Here is a 21,596-nt window from a genome sequence, read left to right on the forward strand (position 1 = left end):
TTAACCTTCACATTTTCTAGGAGGAAAAAAATGTTTTTCTTTCACTATTAAGAAAAACCTGATTTGGAAACTAAATAGAGGTGGTGGCCATATACATTGTGAATATAGTAAATACCGCTGAATTGTGTTCACTTTCAAAATGGTTAATTTTGTGTTATGTGAATTTCACTTCAGTTAAATTTTTTTTTTAACCTAAAAAACCGACATGAACATTTTCAAAGCTTACAGCTACACTGACATCTGGATTTTGGGGATAACAGATAAATTGACTCCTTACACAGGTCTCCTTAAGTTGTGTTCCATTGTCTACCTAGGAGCTTTGTAGAGATTAAAAAATGCTTACAAGTATAATTTTAGAAGGTTTTTCAGAATGTTATTCATTTTGGGAAAACAAAGAGCAAGATCTATTCCAAGGGGTGGCAAGTGAAACTGATATTTTTCTCTAGTAAAGAAAGTGAAAGGAGGCAGGGTGCAGTAGTTCACGCCTGTAATCCCAGCACTTTGGGAGGCTGAGGCAAGAGGATCACTTGAGCCCAGGAGTTGGAGAACAGCCTGGGCAACATGGCAAAAACCCCATCTCTACAAAAATTAGCTGGGCATGGTGGCACACGTCTGTAGTCCTAGCTACTCAGGAGACTGAGGTGGAAGGATTGCTTGAGACCAGGAGGTTGAGGCTGCAGTGCCATAATTACACCACTGCACTCCAGCCTGGGTGACAGAGTAAGACCCTGTCTCTCAAAAAAAAAAAAAAAAAAAAAAGAAAAAAAGAAAAGAAAAGAAGGTGAAAGGAATTAACACATATTTAATGTATATACTTCCTACCATCAGAATCTGTTCATTGGAACAACATAATTCTTGATGCACACAAAACCTTTTGACACTTTAATCATTCAATCTTTAATAGAAGAAAGGGAAATTCTGATGGGATGCTGGCACAATTCCTATAAATTTATATAAATGTATATTGCTAATATATATGAAAAACATTTATTTATTTTATTTTATTTATTTATTTTTTTTGAGACGGAGTCTCGCTCTGTTGCCAGGCTGGAGTGCAGTGGCACAATCTCAGCTCACTGCAACCTTCGCCTCCCGGGTTCGAGCAATTCGCCTGCCTCAGCTTCCCAAGTAGCTGGGACTACATGTGTGCCACCAGGCCCAGCTAATTTTTGTACTTTTAGTAGAAACGGGGTTTCACCATGTTGGCCAGGATGGTCTCAATCTCCTGAACTCATGATCCGCCCCCCTAGCCTCCCAAAGTGCTGGGATTACAGGTGTGAGCCACCGTGCCCGGCCAAAACACTGTTTTTCAAAAAAGTTTACTGGCATCTTATCTAAAATGTGTTATTTTTCAGTTTAGTGTGTCTTAGAGCAGGGTTCCCCAACCCCTGGGCCGTGGACCGCTACCACTCCGTGGCCTGTTAGGAATTGGGCCGCACAGCAAGAGCAGGCCAGCAAGCATTATCACATGAGCTCTTCCTCCTGTCAGATCAGCAGAGGCATTAGATATGTATAGGAGCATGAACACTATTGTGAACTGTGCATGCGAGGGATGTAGGTTGTGTGCTCCTTTTGAGAACCTAAGAATCACCCTGATGATCTGAAGTGGAGCAGTTCATCCCAAAACCAACCCCCCTCTCCATCTGAGGAAAAATTGTCTTCCATGAAACCGGTCCCTGGTGCCAAAATGGTTGGGGACTACCATCGTAGAGAGCATGTGTCCTGAAGCCATAATATCAGGGTTCAAATCCTGGCACTGCCTCTTATTAGTTAAACCTGCCATGCCTCATTCTTCTCATCTGTAAAATGGACAAGATAATAGGGCTATTGTGATTAATATGAATGAATACATGTAAAGATCTTTTAATGTTATCTGATACAGAGTGCTAAATAAGTATTATCTGCTCTTTTTTCTTGCCATTTTCTTAAACTGCTATCTATAAAGCACATCTGGAGAACTGTACATAATATATGCAATGTGAAGACTGCTTCATTACCAGGGTATCTTTGTCATGGCTCCAGTGAGCACTATAGTTGCAACAGTGCCATCGGCTTCCTCTTTCTCATTACATTTGTGGTTGTGGTTAAGTGCAACCTATTTTTCCTTAGAAACAGAATGGTTTTGCTACCTTTATTTTCTAAAGAATCCTAGACTTCATAATGTAGTGGATTTGTTTGAACAGTAAAATCAAGAAACTATAAACAGTGTTTATTTTCAACTCTCTGTGTTTGGTTTAGACATAATCCCTATTATTTGTACATTTTCCCTGGGAATCAGTGAAAAGACTGGGAATGAATCTGAGCTGTAAACCTGCCATTGGAAGATGTAATTAGTCAGGCAGTGGCCATAAAGAGTATTCGATTTTTTTAAAAGCTATTTTTCCTTACCGGTATTGTGTGGCTGCAAGTGATAAATGATGAGAATTCTCTCTTGCAATTATTATTTTAGTTTGTAACTGCTTAATTTCCTGCAAGATGAAGTTCTGTGTTTACATGTTATGATTTTCATTACTAAGCCATCTTTTAAATTTTACTTTACAGATCAACAATACAAATTCCGAAGGTTGTCAACTTGCTGATGGTGGTGGTAAGCCATGGCAGATGATAAAGTTGCTATCTTAACGGATGATGAAGAGGAACAGAAGAGAAAGTATGTGCTTGCAGATCCCTTTAATGGTATTTCCAGGGAACCAGAACCACCTTCGAATGAAACACCTTCCTCCACAGAAACATCTGCTATTCCTGAGGAGGAAATAGACTGGATAGAGAAACATTGTGTTAAGATAAACAACGATCTTCTAATTTCCAAGGTCTTTTATTTTTTCTTTTACTCTGCCTATGGCTCTCTCTATCCCCTTTTGCCTGTGTATTACAAACAGCTGGGAATGTCTCCAAGCCAGAGTGGACTACTAGTAGGTATTCGTTACTTCATTGAATTCTGCAGTGCCCCCTTTTGGGGTGTAGTTGCAGACCGCTTTAAAAAAGGCAAAATTGTCCTCCTCTTTTCTCTTTTGTGTTGGGTTTTATTCAACCTGGGCATTGGATTTGTCAAACCTGCTACCTTGAGATGTGTACCAAAGATTCCCCCAACAGCTCACCCCACCAATGCAAGTCACCAGTTAACTATCCTGCCAACAAATTCTTCCTTTACCTCTTTCCTCACCATATCACCAAAAATGCGTGAGAAAAGAAACCTTTTGGAAACAGGGCTCAATGTCTCAGACACCGTTACTTTGCCAACAGCTCCAAACATGAACAGTGAACCCACTCTGCAGCCCCAGACAGGTGAAATTACTAACCGTATGATGGACTTGACTTTGAACTCAAGCACAGCAACCCCTGTCTCCCCAGGAAGTGTAACCAAGGAGACAACCACTGTTATTGTTACCACCACCAAATCTTTACCTTCTGACCAAGTCATGCTTGTTTATGATCAACAAGAAGTTGAAGCTATATTCTTGGTGATCTTGGTAGTTGTCATAATAGGAGAATTTTTCAGTGCCTCTTCTGTCACAATCGTAGACACAGTCACACTCCAGTATCTGGGAAAACACAGAGATCGCTATGGGTTGCAGCGCATGTGGGGCTCCCTGGGCTGGGGCCTGGCGATGCTGTCTGTGGGCATTGGGATCGACTACACCCACATCGAAGTGCTCATCGATGGAAAGGGGTGTAAGCCCCCCGAGTACAGGAATTACCAGATCGTCTTCATCGTCTTTGGCGTTCTCATGACCATGGCCTTGATCGTTGCCACTCAGTTCCGGTTCCGCTACAACCATTTCAAAAACGATGATTCTAAAGGGAAAGAGGTGGAGATCCCGCAGGTGGAAAGGAACAACTCTACAGAGTCCTCTGAGGAGACACCAACCACCACAAGCCATTCGCAGGCCTTCAACTTTTGGGACTTAATCAGGCTGCTCTGCAGCGTGCAGTATGGCTCAGTGCTGTTTGTGGCTTGGTTCATGGGTTTTGGATATGGCTTCGTGTTCACCTTTCTCTACTGGCATTTGGAAGACCTCAATGGAACTACAACCCTCTTTGGGGTCTGTTCAGTCCTGAGTCATGTGTCTGAGCTGACAGCATATTTTTTTAGTCACAAGCTTATTGAATTGATCGGCCACATCAGGTAAGAACATGCTTATGATTGCTGCCCCTCAGCAATTGAACTTTATCTTTTTATGGTTTATAGCTCCTTCTACTACAATTTTAAGGTATTATAATTTGTGTTGAGGATAGGGTTGGAGTGGAAATGGGGATTTCTGTTTCTCTTCCTCCTTAAAATAGAAACAAAGGAAAGGAAGTCATGAACCTGGTTGGATTATCTCAAATAAACAAAGAATGGCTTCCTCTGCTCTCCCACCCCACAGAAAAGACCTATAGGCTACCTAGCTGTGTGCTAAGAGACTCTCACAGTACATGTTTTCAGGTGTAGGAACACGAGCTTAGTGAACATGTTATTCCATGGAGGGTCCACCTGTCCTAGGCATTTGTGAACCAGAGCTTAAGTAGATAAAGTGGACTTTTTTAAGCCTTTATTCTCAGCCACTTGCTGACATAGATAGAGCCTGAATATATGGCATCTAAAGATGTCCATTATATCTAATAAGACTGTGATGTAACCCACCGTAATCCCTAATTCCATGATATTACATGGATGAGGTTCTTAAGTATTTTTTTGGGGGGTTATTACATGACTCCCTGCATTTCTGTCCACCATGAAGACATAGGATATTTGAAAATCTTTCTTCCACCTAAAATTTCCCATGTAATTCTTTTAGTTATAAAAAAAAAAATCTATAGGCTGGGCACAGTGGCTCACACCTGCTAATCCCAGCACTTTGAGAGGCCGAGGCAGGTGGATCACTTGAGGTCAGGAGTTCGAGACCAGCCTGGCCAACATGGTGAAACCCCATCTCTACTAAAAATACAAAAGTTAGCCGGGCATGGTGGCGCGCACCCGTAGTCCCAGCTACTCGGGAGGCTGACGCACAAGAATCACTTGAACCCAGGAGGCAGAGGTTGCAGTGAGTCAAGATCACACCACTGCACACCAGCCTGGGCAACAGAGTGAGACTCCATCTGAAAAAAGAGAACACCCTATAAGTGCCTAGTGTTTCTTGTTGTGTACTATTTCTTCTCACCATTAATGTGCACCTTGCTCTTTAGAGATCTTTCTGCTCTGTTGGCTGTAAATGTGGAGCCAGCTCCACTTAAGCATTCTTGCCTTACAGAAAAGTACGACATGTCTGTTCCTAAAGTGTGAAGTTGCTATAACTAAAAGCAACCGTATGTGTTTGTGTGTATTTAAATCTGCTATTTCTATAAGAAATTAAAGAGGAGAAATAGACAATGACAAGATTTGACAATCCTTTATTTCCTTTCTGTTAACTGAAGAAAATATTTTCTAATTTAAAGTTTCAACCTAGAATCAACCATTTCTTTAAACAATTGTGAGTATTTTTTCTTGTTGGTTTGGTTTTGCTTCGGGAGGTGGTGTCCTGTTCCTTCCCTTTCTCAGATCTTCGATCCCTTTGTTGTCACCACCAAAGTCAGGCACTGTGTGGATATTTCCTGGACCCACAGAACCCCTGAGGCACATTTTGTAAGACCATTCCGAAAGAGAGCCCACATAATATTAAGGACTCGGAATGCCCTTTAATTTTGTCCACACCATGTTTAGATTATCTGAGCTGTTTGAATTGACCGAGATGAATCAGATGCCTCCCTTCAGCTTGGGCAGATGAGCAAATCTCACTGCAGTTAATAATGTCTTTAAAATCACTGTTATTCATTCCCAGAAAGGTACCCAGTTAGGTCTTACCAATGCGTGGAGTTATTAGACATCATTATTTAATAAGTCAATAGCATGAGTTGAACACTGACTCAGTACAGAGTATGTGTTTAGGTTCTATTTTCTTTTTTTTTCACGTTTTATTTGTTTATTTATTATACTTTAAGTTTTAGGGTACATGTGCACAACGTGCAGGTTGTTGCATGTGTATAGATAGGTTCTATTTTCAAAGGAATTGTTAGGTTATTTCCACATGCTAAGAAAAGATGGTTCTCTTCTACCTTTGCCTTTTGTCTGAGACATATGCAGCATTTTCATGATAAAATCCTAGTGGGTTTACTACTCCTTTGGTAAGCTTAGACTTGTGTGTTTGTTTCCTGTGTAGTATTAGTTACTCATCATTTCAAAACCTACAGTTCACTTAACCTTAATTTTCTGGTTTTTACGGACAAAAAGCATCTTCCATTTCTTGTTTAATAATGTGATGGAAGAAGATGGCTGTTATGGTCATATTGCTCCCAAGAGTCTGTGGGAATTCCATCAGTATGTGGTCATTTACCTGTTTTGAATTTTCATTCTGTCCATTAAAATGTATTAATTATTTCAAGTGCTTTTAAAAGAGTCTGATAGCTAAAATGAGAATATGTCCACATACTTAGGTAGAATGGATCTGTTCCTTTTAGTGATAATTTTGGGAGCTCAGTCAGGTGGTATTGGTTGTGATTTGGGGATTTAAACTTTCCACTGGAAGAATACCATTCATTAAGTAGTTGGTGAAGAGAAATGATCTCTGAATTATGAGCCTTGATGTGTTGCTTGTAGGATCACAGAAGTAGATCTGCCCATGGCCTTTATGCATGCATGTATATTATTTCAGTACTTTGTGGTTGTCCTGTTGGAAGTTTGTTTTTAGGAGTTGGCACTACCATATATTTGTGGAGATTCACAAATTCTTCATCTTGAGTAATAGTTAGAAAGATTCATACCAGAAAATAGTTTTTTAAAAATAGCATGTCCAGTTTTGAACTCAGTATTTTAACAGTTTCACAATATACAACCAGTTTCTCAGGGACTGACCTGTCAGTCTAAACACACACACATAGAGTATCTGATTTCTGATTTTGACCTTGGATTTTGTCCTTCTCTGGAAGGTGACTTTCTCAGGCAAATAGGATAATAATGCTAAATATTTCCACTTTTAAAAATAAATTTCTTTTGATTCAAAATCATAAGACTTTGGAATTTACAGCAAGTATATTTTTGGGCTATAAATGATTAACAGGATATAAATGTATCTTAAGGTATCTTCACATTGCTTAACATTTTAGCAGCTATGAGTAGGATTATAATCAAAATACATTGCAGTAAATCATTTGTAAATTTGTAAATCATTACTTTCCAATGTTAGGCCATCCCCTGTATTATTTGATTTAAATTTATTTACATTTTAAGGGACACAGAAAAATCTATTCAATCAATCTGTGACTTTGCCCTGAAATTCTTACACTCAAGATCTGTTTTACCATGCAAATATTATCCGAGGGGGTTACATTACCTATTATTAGCCATCAGTTACTACTTAATATTAGCAAAATATACAAATGAACTAGCCAGTCAGTTTGGGAAAGAAGAAAATACCTGATGCAGCTAGTAAGAGGAGGAACACCAGGGTTTCCTGATGGGATGCTGCAGGATGAACCAGAACAGATAGCAAGATGCTGGCTTCAGCACAGCCAAGGACACATGGGAAGTAGCACATGATAGTCTGGTCACTGGAGGAATAGCAGTAAGTATTATAAGAGGGAAGAAACTCTGCAGCCGGGTGTTCAATGTGAGCTGGCCACTGAAGGGTTTAAGGAAGATCATGCCTACTTTCTTTTCTCCTTCTTCTCATCATCTTATTTCTACCCATCTCTTTGTGCCATCTTTGCTGATCTTAGGCCCACAGACTCTCAGATCCTCTCCTTGCCCCGTATGAAAGGGTGCTGATTTCTGTAGGCTATGTTTTCCAGGGTCTGTTCTCATGTCTTCTACCTGGGTTCGGCTAATGTATTGGTTCTCAACTCACCAAGAGAGCTTTTAAAGCTCCTAATGCCCAGGTTGCACCCAGACCAATTACATCAGTCTTTCTAGGGGTGTACCGAGGCATTCAACGTTTTTACAGCTTCCTAGTTGATTCTAGTTTGTGCAGCCAAGGTTGAGAACCACCAGGCTAATGAGAGGCATAGGTAAGGGGAGGATTACAGGAAAGGAGGAGGGGCAGGGGTTGGGGGGAAAGCAGGGCATTTATTTCTCTCTTTCCAGCTCATGCAGCATGTTTGTGTAAGATTTGGAGATGGTTCCCTCTAGTCCTCTCTCTGGCCTCTTGTAGTTTACTTATGTACATGTGCTGGTCAGTACTCAGCTGAAGACTCTAGGGAAGCTACAGATCTCTACAGCCCTCTCTCTCTGTAGCTTTCTCCACGTGGGTACTCTGTCCTGCTTCCCAGACTCTCAGCCTTGTCTCCTCAGCTCTAGAGACCTCTGTGAGCTGCTGCCTCTCACCTATGCCCCACCCACTGTGGGTGGCCCTGAGCTCCAACAACATTCTCTCCTCTCTTTATTCTTCTGCCCAAGGCCGTGGAGAGGCTGCCTGTGGTTCTCACAGTGGTCTGGCTTCCCAGCTTTTCTGTCACCTACCTAACCAAGTCCCTGAATTAAGTCAGATTGGTGCCTGCCTCTGATGAGATCCTGATCCACCACTCTTCACTACTTACGAAGACTCCTGATGGCAATTGGTACTGTGAAGAAACAGAAAACAAATAGAATAACTCAATTATTGATTAAAAAGCAAAAAGATGGTAGACCTTAAATAACTTTTTCCCCATTCTGATTCCTTAAGGGAGGATTAATTCTTCTTTAAAAATAGTTTTTACCACAATAAAAATGTTTTAAAAGATGACTTAATTCTCATAGTAAATTTGGAATTATGAATTCTACATGCTCTAGAGGACCAAGTATTATTCTATATTACTTAAAAATCAAAATCCTAGACATTTGTTCAATTTAGTTGAACAGTTATTTAGGCCCGAAGAGCCTCAGATTAGTAAGATGCAGGGGCTGAATACTAAAGGGAAACGTGTTGGAAAAAACAGGAGAGATTGAGGCCAGATGGATGCTGGGATCAGTAACCTGAATTTCATCTGGAGGCAGTAGGTAGCCATAGCAAGGTTCAAAGCAGGGAGGACCACAGATTTTCATATGTTCCTCCCTGCTTTGAACGTTGCTATGGAGGGTAACTTTGAAGCCAGGAGCCCACTGAGAAGGTTCTTAAAATAGTCCAAGTAAGAGACGGTACAGGCCTGAACTGCAGCAGTAGCAACAGAAATTGAGGGAAGGAATAGATCTGGGAGGTAAAATTGACAGAATTATTTGGATGTGGAAGTGAGGTAGAGACCCCTACATTTCCAGCTTGGTATGATAATTCCAAAAATCTAATAGGAAATTCAGAAAGGAGATGTAGAATGGGGTGGGGGTGTGATTGTTTGGTTTGAAATTGAAACATCTAGATGGGGATGTCTAGTAGGCAGTTGACACAATATTGTAAGTCTGAAGCTTATAGGAGAGGTTAGGATGGGATGCAGATGTGCAGCAGTGAAAATCGGGAATGTGGATAAGATCAACAAGGAAATCTTGTCGTCTAAGAAGAGAAATGGGCTGAGGAAAATCAATTATAATTGTCTCCAAGATAGTATTTCAAGTTTCTGATTTATTGAAATGTTGGTCTGTGCTTTATTGCTTAAAGTAAGTATCCTTATGCTTGAGAATATTTTGTGTTATATGGAACTGTCATTACGGTATTACTGTAACCTGTTTCTATATATTGTTTTAGCAGCAATGGACTTTCTGAGCACCCCCCAATATCATCACCTGAGCCAGGAACCCTCTGTGGGTGTTCCTAGGTGGGCCTAAGACATAAGCGAGGGAGAAAAAAAATAAAAGGAACAGGACTTTAAGGATTGTATGGTGGTTACGAGCAGAGGCTGAGTCAGATTGCCTGGCTCTGCAACTTGGAACTATATGGCCTTGGACAAGTTACAGAACTTTTTGCATCTCTGTATTGTTATCTATAAATAAGGATATTATTAGTACCTGCTTCTTAGGGTTTTTTATGAAGACTAGATGAGATAAAACATGGCAATTGCTTCAACAATGACCAGCATAGATTAGGAGTTCAGCTTATTTTACTTTTTTTCTGTCAGTCTGATATATTATGCTGTTTATAACTACAAGACCCATTGAATCTGATAAAAATACAAGTTGACAGTACAATATCAGAAGTGTACAGATGATTAAACCTGCAAAGTCAAGATGTTTATGATTTTCAAAATAACTAACATTCCCCCTTAAACATCTTAGTCAAATTGAAATTTTTCTCCCCAAATTTCTGATGACCATAGATTTTCAAATGAAATGGAGTTATATCAAATTGGAAGTGCACTCCTGATACAGCCTTTATATAATAGAATCTTTTGCTCTTATAAACAAAGGTTGTCTTCTTAAAGATTAGTCTAGTCTGGGTGTGGCTCACACCTATAATCCCAGCACTTTGGGAGGCTGAGGCAGGAGGATGTCTTGAGCCCAGGAGTTCGAGATCAGCCTGGGCAACACGGTGAGACCTTGTCTCTACAAAAAATAACATTAGCTGGGCGTGGTGTCACACGCCTGTAGTCCCAGTTACTTGGGAGCCTGAGCTGGGAGGATCTGTTGAGCCCAAAAGGAAGTCAAGGCTGCAGTGAGCTGTGATCACACCACTGCACTCCAGCCTGGGTGACAGAGCAAGACCCTGTTTCAAAAAAGAAAAGGAGAAAAAATGAGTAGTCTAATTAAGTTAATCAGTACTAGAAAATGAAGTACTTTTATACTTTCAATTTTGTAGGATATGTGTAAAAAAACTGTTGATTTGATGTCATCTGACTAGTTAATGAAATAAAAGGTAATAACTTTTCTTAGCACTGGTGAAATGAGACCTGTTTGGCCTGTGTTTTCTCTGCCAGAGCAGTACAAGTAATTGACTGTGGCTTTAAGCCCAGTGTATGAGTATTCTTCGTCATGGCCCAGTTTTTCACAGAGGTACGAAGATTCCATGTGGAATCCTGCCAGCCAACTTATAGGCACTGTAGAATATAGTTTAGCCACAACATCAGTTCTACTGTAATATCAGTGTCAGTTTTTAAAATGTGAAATAAATGAGTGCTCTGTAGCAGTGAAACAGGAGTTTACTCACAAGGTCTGAGGAAGGTGGATTGCAGATGTAAAGTGGCTGTGTGTTCTTTTCTTTTTAGTGTAGGGGAGATTTTATGGTTCCATCGAAGTCATCATTCTCCACAACTCAGTTTTGTGTTTTTTGTTTGTGTTTTTCATTTATTATATAAAAACCATGGCAAAGCACTAAAGAAAACAAACATAAAGCCACACTGTAACTCCTGAAATTGGATAATCAGTCCAACATTTCTACAGGGGTTAGAATTTATATCATCTTGTCTAACTTTATTGTTACAATTTTGAAAGTGAGTATTAGGGTGCTAAAACCATCCTCCATTTCATTCAAAAACAAGTGTTTCATAAAGATAATGTTTTGTGCTCTATTTTAAATTCCAATTATTTTATACAGAATCATAGTAAAAAGTGACATTAATCTTTTTCCTTGTTTTTGCACTATGTATCTTGGTAAGTTAACTCTAGCATACTGGGTAACAAATTTAGAGCTAGTGTAGTCCAGGCCCCTTATTTTACAGCCCACCTGAGGATACAAGCCTGAAGTCTTGCACCCTTCAGAGTAGGCCTTGGTGTTAAGTGAGGCCCTTTGAGTTGAACTGGCCTGGCTTCCATCCTGCTTGTGCTCCTTATTTAACTGGACAATCTTGGGCCTGCTGTGTGAGCTGAGTCTCAGTTTTATTCATCTGTAAATCTGGGGATACTTATCTCATATTAAAGAGAATTACAGGAGAACTGATGCAAAGCACTCAGAATGGAGTCAGGCAGATAGCAAAGATGCAAGAAGCAGTCGGAGATGCTGTCATTGTTAACTATCAGTGGTGGGGGGATTTGGTGGCATTTGAGTGTTAGTTCCATTTAACTCATCAGAGTATTTAAGAAAATGTAGAATCTAGCTCCTTCACATGCTAAAAGTAGGACTTAAATATATTCTGTCTCCTTTTCCAGAGTACCTCTCTTTTTAAAAAGCCCCAATCACAAAAAAAAAAAAAAAAAACAAAAAAAACCCCGACTATACCCTGTTTAAAGAACACGAACTTTTTTTTTTTCTGACTCTGCCAGCCTTTCTCAGTGAGGGCTCCTCAGAAACACAAAACATACAGAATGACTTGAGTGACCATTTCTTCAATTCTCCCAAGGATGGCATATAACTACTACCATTCGGATACATAAAAGACAGAATAATTTATTTCATATGATGGTGGCTTTAGAACATAAGGTCTTTTTCCTCTCCTGGTACCTTGGTTTAAAAATTTCATTTGCAGAGTCAGTTGGAATTTTTTAAAAAAGTTAAATGCTTCTCTTTTCATTAGAATACTTACTTTGAAATCAGATTCATAACGTGGTAATATGGAAAGAATAATGCTTCCTGTAATTGACTAATGGACAAAAAGAAGGTCATTTTTTTTTCCTTTATCTTTAAGCTCTAAGGATTACAGAGCTGAGATTTAAAAACAGTTTTGTTTTTTATTGGGATAGGTGATTTGCCAAAGCAGATATAGCCTGTATTAAACTCTGGTGCGAGGGAAAAAAAAAATACATTATCCTGCCTCCTCCTTGATCAATCAAAGGGCATGAATTTTAATATTTAAAAAATGTCTTTGTGAATTAAGCTTAAAAAATCCTACCCAAACAACAGCACTCTCCAAAAGTGAATGATTTTGCCACCATCAAATGATCTTCAGGATTCTCCCCTGTCTTGTGGTGAGGTTTAGTTTCCTAAGACCAAAATGAGATTAAGCCTTGCTGAACTTTATCTGAGTTTTAATAATCATAGAATTATTACAAACTCTGAAAGAGTTTGAGATTATAAGAGTATACTGTTTTCGCAACATAAAAGCCAGGTGGATGGACGCAGGGTGTATCCAAGGCTGCACAGTTTGGGAAGTTCCCCCAGATCTCTTCACTGCCTGCCAGAGTGTTCTGTCCGACAGGAAGGCACAGGCACTTTACTCTGCTAAATCCTATAGTTCCAACTGCTACGGCTCCCTAGCTTTTTGAAAAACCCAACTGAAAAGTAGTTTAAACTGGGAGAGCTATGTGTTAGCAGTAAAATCTGCCTAATAACTCACTGGGATCTGAGTTGGAAAAAAATTATCTGGCAGTGTCATGAAGTTTTTAAAATTTGGGGGATCAGAGAGAGGGAGGAACTAGGAAGGCACATTCATTTATAAAGAAGCTAATGAAACATGGACTACGAACTAGAAATTCCAAGTTGGCCAGAGATAGGGAATCTACAGTAGCTAGACATTTATGGATGTTCGTTCTGGGTCTGCTCAACCCAAAACTACATACTGGTGGGAATACAAGAGATGAATACTCGGTTCTGGTCTCCTTGCATTTATACCATGTCTTTAAAGCTGAGCTTAAATGTCAACCTCCTTCAGAGCCATCTAAGACTGTACTGATTCTATTTTAGAACAGGCCAAATTTCAGGGGTGAGGGACTTAGGGATTCTGAGGATCTCTCCCAGTGCACTGCTCTGAAAATATGGTAGGCCTGGGCCAGCTGCTGGGACAGGTCACAAGCCATCACCACAAACATTTATCCAGAGAGTTCATGTTTAGCACAATCCTAAATGTTTCAGAGAAAACTAAAAATATGCAGTCTTTCTCTGATTCATAGGCTCAGTAAAAAAAAAATAACTTGAAAGGATGTCTTGACACACAAAATATAAAAATATTAGTGCACTCAAAGTGTCTGACATGGAATTATTTTAACACAATGAGTATTAGAGAATGGAGCTAATTAGAGCTTTTCTAATCAGAGAACACAAAGTTAGTGATTTCAATTTTGTTTTGTTTTGTTTTGCTTTTAGCCAAAAGGACAGCCGGCAATGTTCTGTTAGACATGAGTGATTGAGCGAGACTGTGAGGTTAGGTCAGTGTGAGTCCATCACCAGTGGATTTCATTTTTCATTTTGTGCCAATTAGAGAGCTTTGGATTTGTTAAAATATGGCATTTATGGATTATTCCTGTACTGCTAAGTCCTCTGCTAATATATGGAGGACACATAGGCCCTATCTTATACATATAGTCTGTGTCATAGCACATATGAAAAAATGACCTACCTAGTGATATAAAGAAGCCACATTAAAAAATAAATTGCTTATATACTTCTTAGTGCCACGTTTTAGGCATTATAAGCTACTATCTTCATAATAGCTGGCAATATGAAAATTATAATTGCAGCTATTATTTATATGTGGGTAGATTTCTATTTTCCTATTCCTTTCACATTTTACCTCCAAAGACATTGATACCCATTTTTGGAGGAAAAGCCCCTTGGAGCTATTTCAAATATAGGTTCTCATTATCACACTGTAAGCTATGGAGTCTCAAAAATTGAAGAATTTATGATCAGGAATTGAAAGATAATCATTTGGTTTTTATCATCCCTTGAAAAGAACATCTTTGCAAAGAAATATCTTACCATGTAATATAGCTACCAGGCTGACTTATTAATAACAGCATTACTTATAATCAAGCTATTCATAGTTAAGAAGAAAAGGCCATTGTTGCAAAGTGGTATAAATGGATCCAGGGCTTTTACTGGCATCACATGGTTTTCTTTCTCTTCCATCTTCAGTGGCTGGGTTGATTGAGGTACTTGCTGAGTTAAAGAGAGCAGGACAAACACCATATGTACTGTACCTTTTGTGATTGCAGACTGCCCTTAGACTGCCACCATCTAACAGGCTGAGGTGATGGTCAAAGTGTATGGCAGACAAGAGTAAAGATGGTTCCTGCAAATTCCATTACCTAGACAACCACTGTGGAGACCAATTTAGCAGTCTATGCTCAGCCTCAAGCTAGATATTCCCTATGGCCTAAAAATTACATTTTTTAGGTAAATACCTCCCTGGAGAAACTCATACACATGCAGAAAGATGTGTACAAGGATGCTTAGTTGCTTACTTGTGGCTTTCTTACAGTGAAAAAGAGAAACAGTCTACATAGCCATCAATTGAGGAATGGATACATTCAATATGGTATAGTCATAAGGTGAAATGTTAATGCAGAGGTTAAAAGAAATAGACTAGATCAATATGCCAACATGGAAAGCTGTCAACACTATGATGTTGACTGGGGAAAAAAGCAGGTTTCAAAATAATACACAATTCGGTACAGTTATACAAATGTTAACGATAAATTTTAAAAGTTTAGCATATTTTTATGGATTTACATATATATAAAGACATTTAAATTTGTAGAGGAATAATACACTCTAAATTCACAGTTGCCCTAGCTTTCTGGACAGGACAAAAAGAGAAAGGGACTTGGATGGGGAACAAAGGGGACCTCTACATTATCTGTAATATTTTTTTCTTTAAGGAAATAATGGCAAAATATTCATAATTTTCCATTCTTGGTGCTAGACAGTCTCTACCTTTTTTGGTATTTTCTACTGGGAAGTAGTTTGAAACCCATGTCTCCTTACAGTGGATCAATATAACCATCCTCCTGTAGAAGAGCCAAATGTGTGTATGTGTATATGCATATGAATGTGTGTGCATAGTTATAGCTGTATATGTTTTAAAGAAACATTTATCCAAATACCTCAGGTAAACATTGAGATTTTGTGTCCCTAATATGCATATTGTCTGTCTATATTTTGCCCTAAATGGCATAAATGATTACAAGTCTATTTTGTATAACAACCATGGCTTCAGGTCTTATTTTCTTCTCTTTAAAATGAGATCAGGTGCAAATGCGTAGTATGTTGTTAAGAATTAGCTGGGCGCAGTGGCTCATGCCTATAATCCCAGCACTTTAGCAGGCTGAGGCAGGTGGATCACCTGAGGTCAGGAGTTCAAGACCAGCCTGGTCAACATGGTGAAACCCCGTCTCTACTAAAAATACAAAAATTAGCTGGGCATGGTGGCGGGCACTTGTAGTCCCAGCTACTTGGGAGGCTGAGGCAGGAGAATCACTTGAACTTGGGAGATGGAGGTTGCAGTGAGCCGAGATGGCACCACTGCACACCCGCCTAGGTGACAGAGCAAGACTTCGTCTCAAAAAAAAAAAAAAAATTAATATCAAACTGTGTCCAACAACTTTGATTTGAATAGTAATTCATGCTGCTATAAAGACACATGCACACATATGTTTATTGAGGCACTATTCACAATAGCAAAGACTTGGAACCAACCCAAATGTCCAACAATGATAGACTGGATTAAGAAAATGTGGCACATATACACCATGGAATACTATGCAGCCATAAAAAATGATGAGTTCATGTCCTTTGTAGGGACATGGATGAAATTGGAACTCATCATTCTCAGTAAACTATCACAAGAACAAAAAACCAAACACCGCATATTCTCACTCATAGGTGGGAATTGAACAATGAGAACACATGGACACAGGAAGGGGAACATCACACTCTGGGGACTGTTGTGGGGTGGGGGGATGGGGGAGGGATAGCTTTAGGAGATATACCTAATGCTAAATGACGAGTTAATGGGTGCAGCACACCAGCATGGCACATGTATACATATGTAACTAACCTGCACATTGTGCACATGTACCCTAAAACTTAAAGTATAATAATAATAAAATAAAATTTAAAAAAAAGAAAAATCAAGATACCAAAAAGCCAAGTGATGTCCCAAAGCTCATAAAGTTTATTACTGGAAGTAAGTGCAGGTATGAGTGTTTGTACCAGCTGTTTAGTTATCTTGAGTAATAGAGTGTCAGTTTACTGCGTTTTTATTGTACAAGTCAAAAGTCTTAACTAATTTGGCTAATTATATTTCTACATATACATGGAAATATTTGGCAGACTGCAATTATATAATTTTGAAGGATAGTCTGGAAGAGTGGATAAGAAAATAAATTTTCTCAGAAGCTTACTTCATAGCATACCTCTCCAAAGCCTTTCCAACTTGAAGAAGTAACAATTCCATTCTTATTTCTGAAATACTGAGCAATTCTTACTTTTTCTTCTGCTGAAAACATCTTTAAATAGTAGTCTATAGACAAACAGTAACTTGCTAACTTTTTCTTTTTCTCTTTTTCCTTTTTTTTTTTTTTTTTTTTGAGACAGGGGTCTCACTCTGTCTCCCAGGCTGGAATGCAGTGACGCAATCTCAGGTCACTGCAGCCTCAACACCTTGGGCTCAGATGATACCCCCACCCCAACCTCCCAAGTAGCAGAGACTACAGGCATGTGCCACCATGCCCAGCTAAGTTTTGTATTTTTTGTAGAGACGAGGTTTTGTCATGTTGGCCAGGCTAGTCTTAAACTCCTAAGCTCAAGTGATCTGCCCACCTCAGCCTCCGAAAGTGCTGGGTTTATAGGCAATGAGCCATTGTGCCCAGCCACTGATTTTTTCTTTCCTTTAAAAAGTTAACGTATAGATTGAAGCTCTGACATTATTGAAAAGAAGAATAAACTTTCGGTTACATTTGTCCAGGTGTACTATACCTTTGGACCATCTCCTGCGCATTGTGGTTGCTGAGTACAGTGAGGAATCCTCAGTGATGCAGTGTTGGCCAGTGGTCCTTGGTTATAACCATTGGCCAAGCATTTCATTCCATTGAGGAGAATGAGAAGAGAGCAAGTTGGTCTAGGCTTGACTCCAGTCATCATCCTAAGCCCCGGTAGGATCGTTGAGTAGTGTAGTAGTTACCCTGTTTTCTTTTTTCCTTCTTTTTGCCAATTTGCCTATAAAAAGTGTATGTGTGTGTATATGTACATGTGTGCATTTGATCTAGATTCAAATCCCACACTTAGTCCTGTCTAACATTGGATAAGTCAGTAATTTTAGCTTTGTTACGCCTCAGGTTCCTCATTTGTAAAACGGGGCAATAATTATACCTAACTTCACAGCATTGTCCTTAAGATTAAACGAGATAATGCTAGCAAGCACATTAATAAGTCCTCAACTACGAACAGTAGGTAGTATTGTTACTAATTCATTCCTCCAACAAGTATTTATTAAACACACTGGGTGACAGGCACTGTGCTATAATCTAGGGATATATGGAATCTGTAATAAAAAAGACAAAGGTCAGTCCTCGTGGGACTAACATTCTACTGGGGCAGACAATGAACAGTAAGTAGATGATTTTACTTCTGATAATGATGGGTGATTTAGGGCAACAGTAAGACAGAGTGAAGGGTCCTAAGAGTGACTGAGGAGAAGCAATTGTTTCAGCTCGGTTAGGCTGGGAGACTTTCCCTGAGGAAATGGCATTTGAGCAGAGTCCTGAATGGAAGCCCCCAGTGAAGATCTTGGGGACAGAGGAAACCACACATGTGAATGGCCAGGGAGAGGGTAATAAAAGGACACCAGTGCACTGGACAAGGATCCTGGGAAGCTTGAGCATCATACTAAGAATTGGAATGTTTTTCTAAGAGAAGCTGAGTTTTAGCAGGAGGTGATATAACTGATTTCTTCTTTTATGTTTTTAGAAGGCAATTGCTTGGGCAGGGGATTTCTTATTATTATTTATCTCACCCTAATTTACAAAGGTCCATTTTTCTTCATTCTCTGAGTTTTAGAGAAATTACAAGCTGTGCTGTTTTTTTGAGTCATCAGCTGATGATTCATTTACTATCTTTGCTGATTCAGTGATTTCTACCAATCCAGATGAAAGTTTTTTGTTCTTTTTTTCAGCAACTTCAAAAATATCAGAATAGGTAAATAATCTAGAAGAAAAGTAAAAAACAAAAATAAGTTTAAAAATCTCCAATCGCTTGAACCTGGGAAGTGGATGTTGCAGTGAGCCGAGATTGCGCCACTGCACTCCAGCCTGAGAGACAGAGCCAGACTCCATCTCAAAAACAACAACAACAACAATAATAACAAAACTCTAATCTTAACAAAAATTATAATTATGGGATAATATTTTAAAAATAGTAATTATACTACCATTTGATTGCTTATTACATATAAAAGTTATAAAAGCATCGTGCTAAATGCTTTTCCTATAAGCCCTATTTAATCTTTTTAACAGTCTTGTGAGTTAGGCATTGTTATGTCCATTTTAGAGATGAGAATTGTAGAGTGATTAAGTTTCCCATGATGACACAGCCAGTAAATAATGAACACAGGATTTAAACCCCAAAGTCATGTTCTCAGCTGCTACCGTATAGCTTCATAGGCACAGGGTTAGATTAGCAACTGTTTTGTTCCTTTATGCAACCCAGTCTCACCTCTTAGTCTTCCTCATTTCTGCTTTGAATGACTAATGCCTGTTATCACTTTTTCAATGGTTTCAACCACCCTCCTATGTCTCTTCCTGGTGAGATCTCCATCCCTCTAAAGTGCCCCCATGTCCCCAAATTATTCCTTTTACCCTGAGTGAAACTTATTCCTTCAGGGTTAGCTCCTCTTAGCAGTGTTAGGATGAGAGTAATGTGATTAAACTAACTTGTATTGAATATAAGTGGCAAAAACTAATGTTTCTAATGATGACCACATATCATTTAGGAAGAATTAATTCACAATTAAATATTGTGTTCATTCAATATTTCTTTAAAGGAGACTTTATTAAATGATCAGTGATTGTTCTAGGGTTGCAGTGTTGAATATGACAGACATATTCCTCTGTCATGGAGCTCATGTTCTGTCGGAGGTGGAAGACAGTAAAACAGAAAAGAAAATGTCAGATGCTACAGAAATGTTAGGTTTGGTGCCTATGACATTGGGAGTGGATATAAAATGAATAAAAGCCAGAGTTGTTCTGAGCAGGACCTTGCATAGCTGGAATGAAGGAGAGGAGTTATATTACGGATTAGGTACCAGATGAGTACTGGTGCCATTCACCAAGGAGAAGAACCCAGGAAGAGAGGTGTGGGCTCTGGGTAGGGGAAGAGGATCCTGGAGTTTGGAACTTGTGGAATTTCTATGAGATGGGGAGGATGCCCATTGGAAAGTTGCATTGATAAGCCCAGATTTAGAGAAAGGATGAAGTTGGAGATGTCTTTCAGAAACATTGGCATGTAGAGAACAGCTCCATCTTCCTCCTCTCTATTCCCCTTTCTTATTTTCACCTGGTCAATCCATTTTGGGAACTCTTCATCAAAGAAGGAACATGCCATTATCAGTGTTACTTCTGGAAGCAGTGCCATATAGCAGGACTGTTGGGAAGAGACAAATTCAGTGCTTCTAACGTGGGCATAAAAATTACATCCTAATGTCAGAACCTGAAGTGTTGGATGAAGATATCACTGATATTCTTTTAATGTTACTCACTGAAAACTCAATCCCTTGTAGCTGGATTACAGGCATGCATCACCATGCCCAGCTAATTTTTATATTTTTAGTAGAGGTGGGGTTTCACCATGTTGGTCAGGCTGGTCTCGAACTCCTGACCTCAGGTGATCTACCCGCCTCAGCCTCCCAAAGTGCTAGGATTATAGGTGTGAGACACCATGCCTGGCCTGCTCTACTTTTTTCCTTACTTGAAAAATCCATGACTTAAATTTCACTTCAGACAGAGAAGGTGTTTAGCATTGTGAGTGGGAACTGCATTGACTTCAGTCTGAGTGCTAGTGAATGTTCAGGAATGACAGAGAGGGAGATGACCCTAAAGCCAGTGATGCCTCTGGCCTGGCTCAGACTCTTCGTTGTGAGATCTGTGGAGCCGCATCAGGAATTGAGGAATGGAAAAGATCGGGGCTCCTTTCAACCCGCTGGTGATATGAGCCCCACTCCGGGAACTCCCTGGCTGCTCTAGGAACCTGCAGGGCTGATGGCATGGCCTAAGCCCAAGAGGGAGACTCTGGACAGCCCTGTCCCTGCCATTCTCTCTGTGGCCTGTTCACACCCCTCTCCTTTCACAATCCTGTGTATGGTGCCCCATCCCCGACAAGGCAAGCATCCACTTCTGATTATTTAAAGTCTGCCTGCTTGATACAGCTCATGTCCAGCTGCAGGTAAGAGGTGGAAACCTTGGGTCACCCCTCGTCCTGCCTCAGCATCGATACCTGCAATTTCTGTGGCTACCTCAGCAGAAATGATCTTTCAGCACATTTCTTCTCATAACACAGAATTTTGCTTCTGGGTAAGCTTTTCTCCTTTGATCCAGGATATTGGACAACTGTTGAGTGGCATTTGCTTTTCTACTTTCCTCTTACCCCAGTCTTCCCAATGACTCGTCAAAGTTTAAAATGTCAACCGTCTTCTGATGCCAACATAAACATTCATCCAGCTTCCTTAATCCGCGCGCACAGCTGAGTTCAGAAGTCCAGAAGTCTATCTACACTAACACTGCTAGTCCGTTTCTTATGGTCCAATCCAGAGGTACTTCCTCAAGCCCTTGTCTAGGTTTGATTTCACGTAGGGAGCTTGGAGTGTGGAAGATAGCACATTGCTATTACCTACTGAAAGAGCACGGTCTGGCAGGGGGATGGGGACCTTGACCTTCCACCGGCCAACCGACTTTGTGGCCCCGGTCCACCCCTGTGGCCCTCTCCTTCCTTGTCTCTGTGAAAAGAGCGAGCTGGATGCTATGGCTCCTTTCAGTTCTGACTCTAATGACCTAACTTTCTTCTTTGGCTGGTTTTAGTATGTGAAAAAAATCACCTAGCAGA

The 21,596-nt window shown here is 39.8% G+C and overlaps 2 protein-coding genes across 4 annotated transcripts in view; one reads left to right on the forward strand and one right to left on the reverse strand.

The window, feature by feature from the left end:
* MFSD6 (major facilitator superfamily domain containing 6) overlaps positions 1-21,596 on the forward strand; it is an 82,217-nt gene that overhangs the window by 16,215 nt on the left and 44,406 nt on the right. For both annotated transcript variants that reach the window (XM_055379259.2, XM_055379260.2), the window contains exon 2: positions 2,542-4,126. In XM_055379259.2, the coding sequence (XP_055235234.1) occupies positions 2,595-4,126 (1,532 nt within the window). In that variant the 5' untranslated portion in view covers positions 2,542-2,594. The remainder of the gene's footprint in view (positions 1-2,541; positions 4,127-21,596) is intronic.
* The window catches only part of NEMP2 (nuclear envelope integral membrane protein 2), a 208,083-nt gene continuing 191,841 nt past the window's right edge, over positions 5,355-21,596 (reverse strand). For both annotated transcript variants that reach the window (XM_063695402.1, XM_055379276.2), the window contains one exon: positions 5,355-8,571. In XM_063695402.1, the coding sequence (XP_063551472.1) occupies positions 8,544-8,571 (28 nt within the window). In that variant the 3' untranslated portion in view covers positions 5,355-8,543. The remainder of the gene's footprint in view (positions 8,572-21,596) is intronic.

Source organism: Gorilla gorilla, chromosome 11 (genome assembly GCF_029281585.2).
Source record: "Gorilla gorilla gorilla isolate KB3781 chromosome 11, NHGRI_mGorGor1-v2.1_pri, whole genome shotgun sequence".
NCBI lineage: Eukaryota > Metazoa > Chordata > Mammalia > Primates > Hominidae > Gorilla > Gorilla gorilla.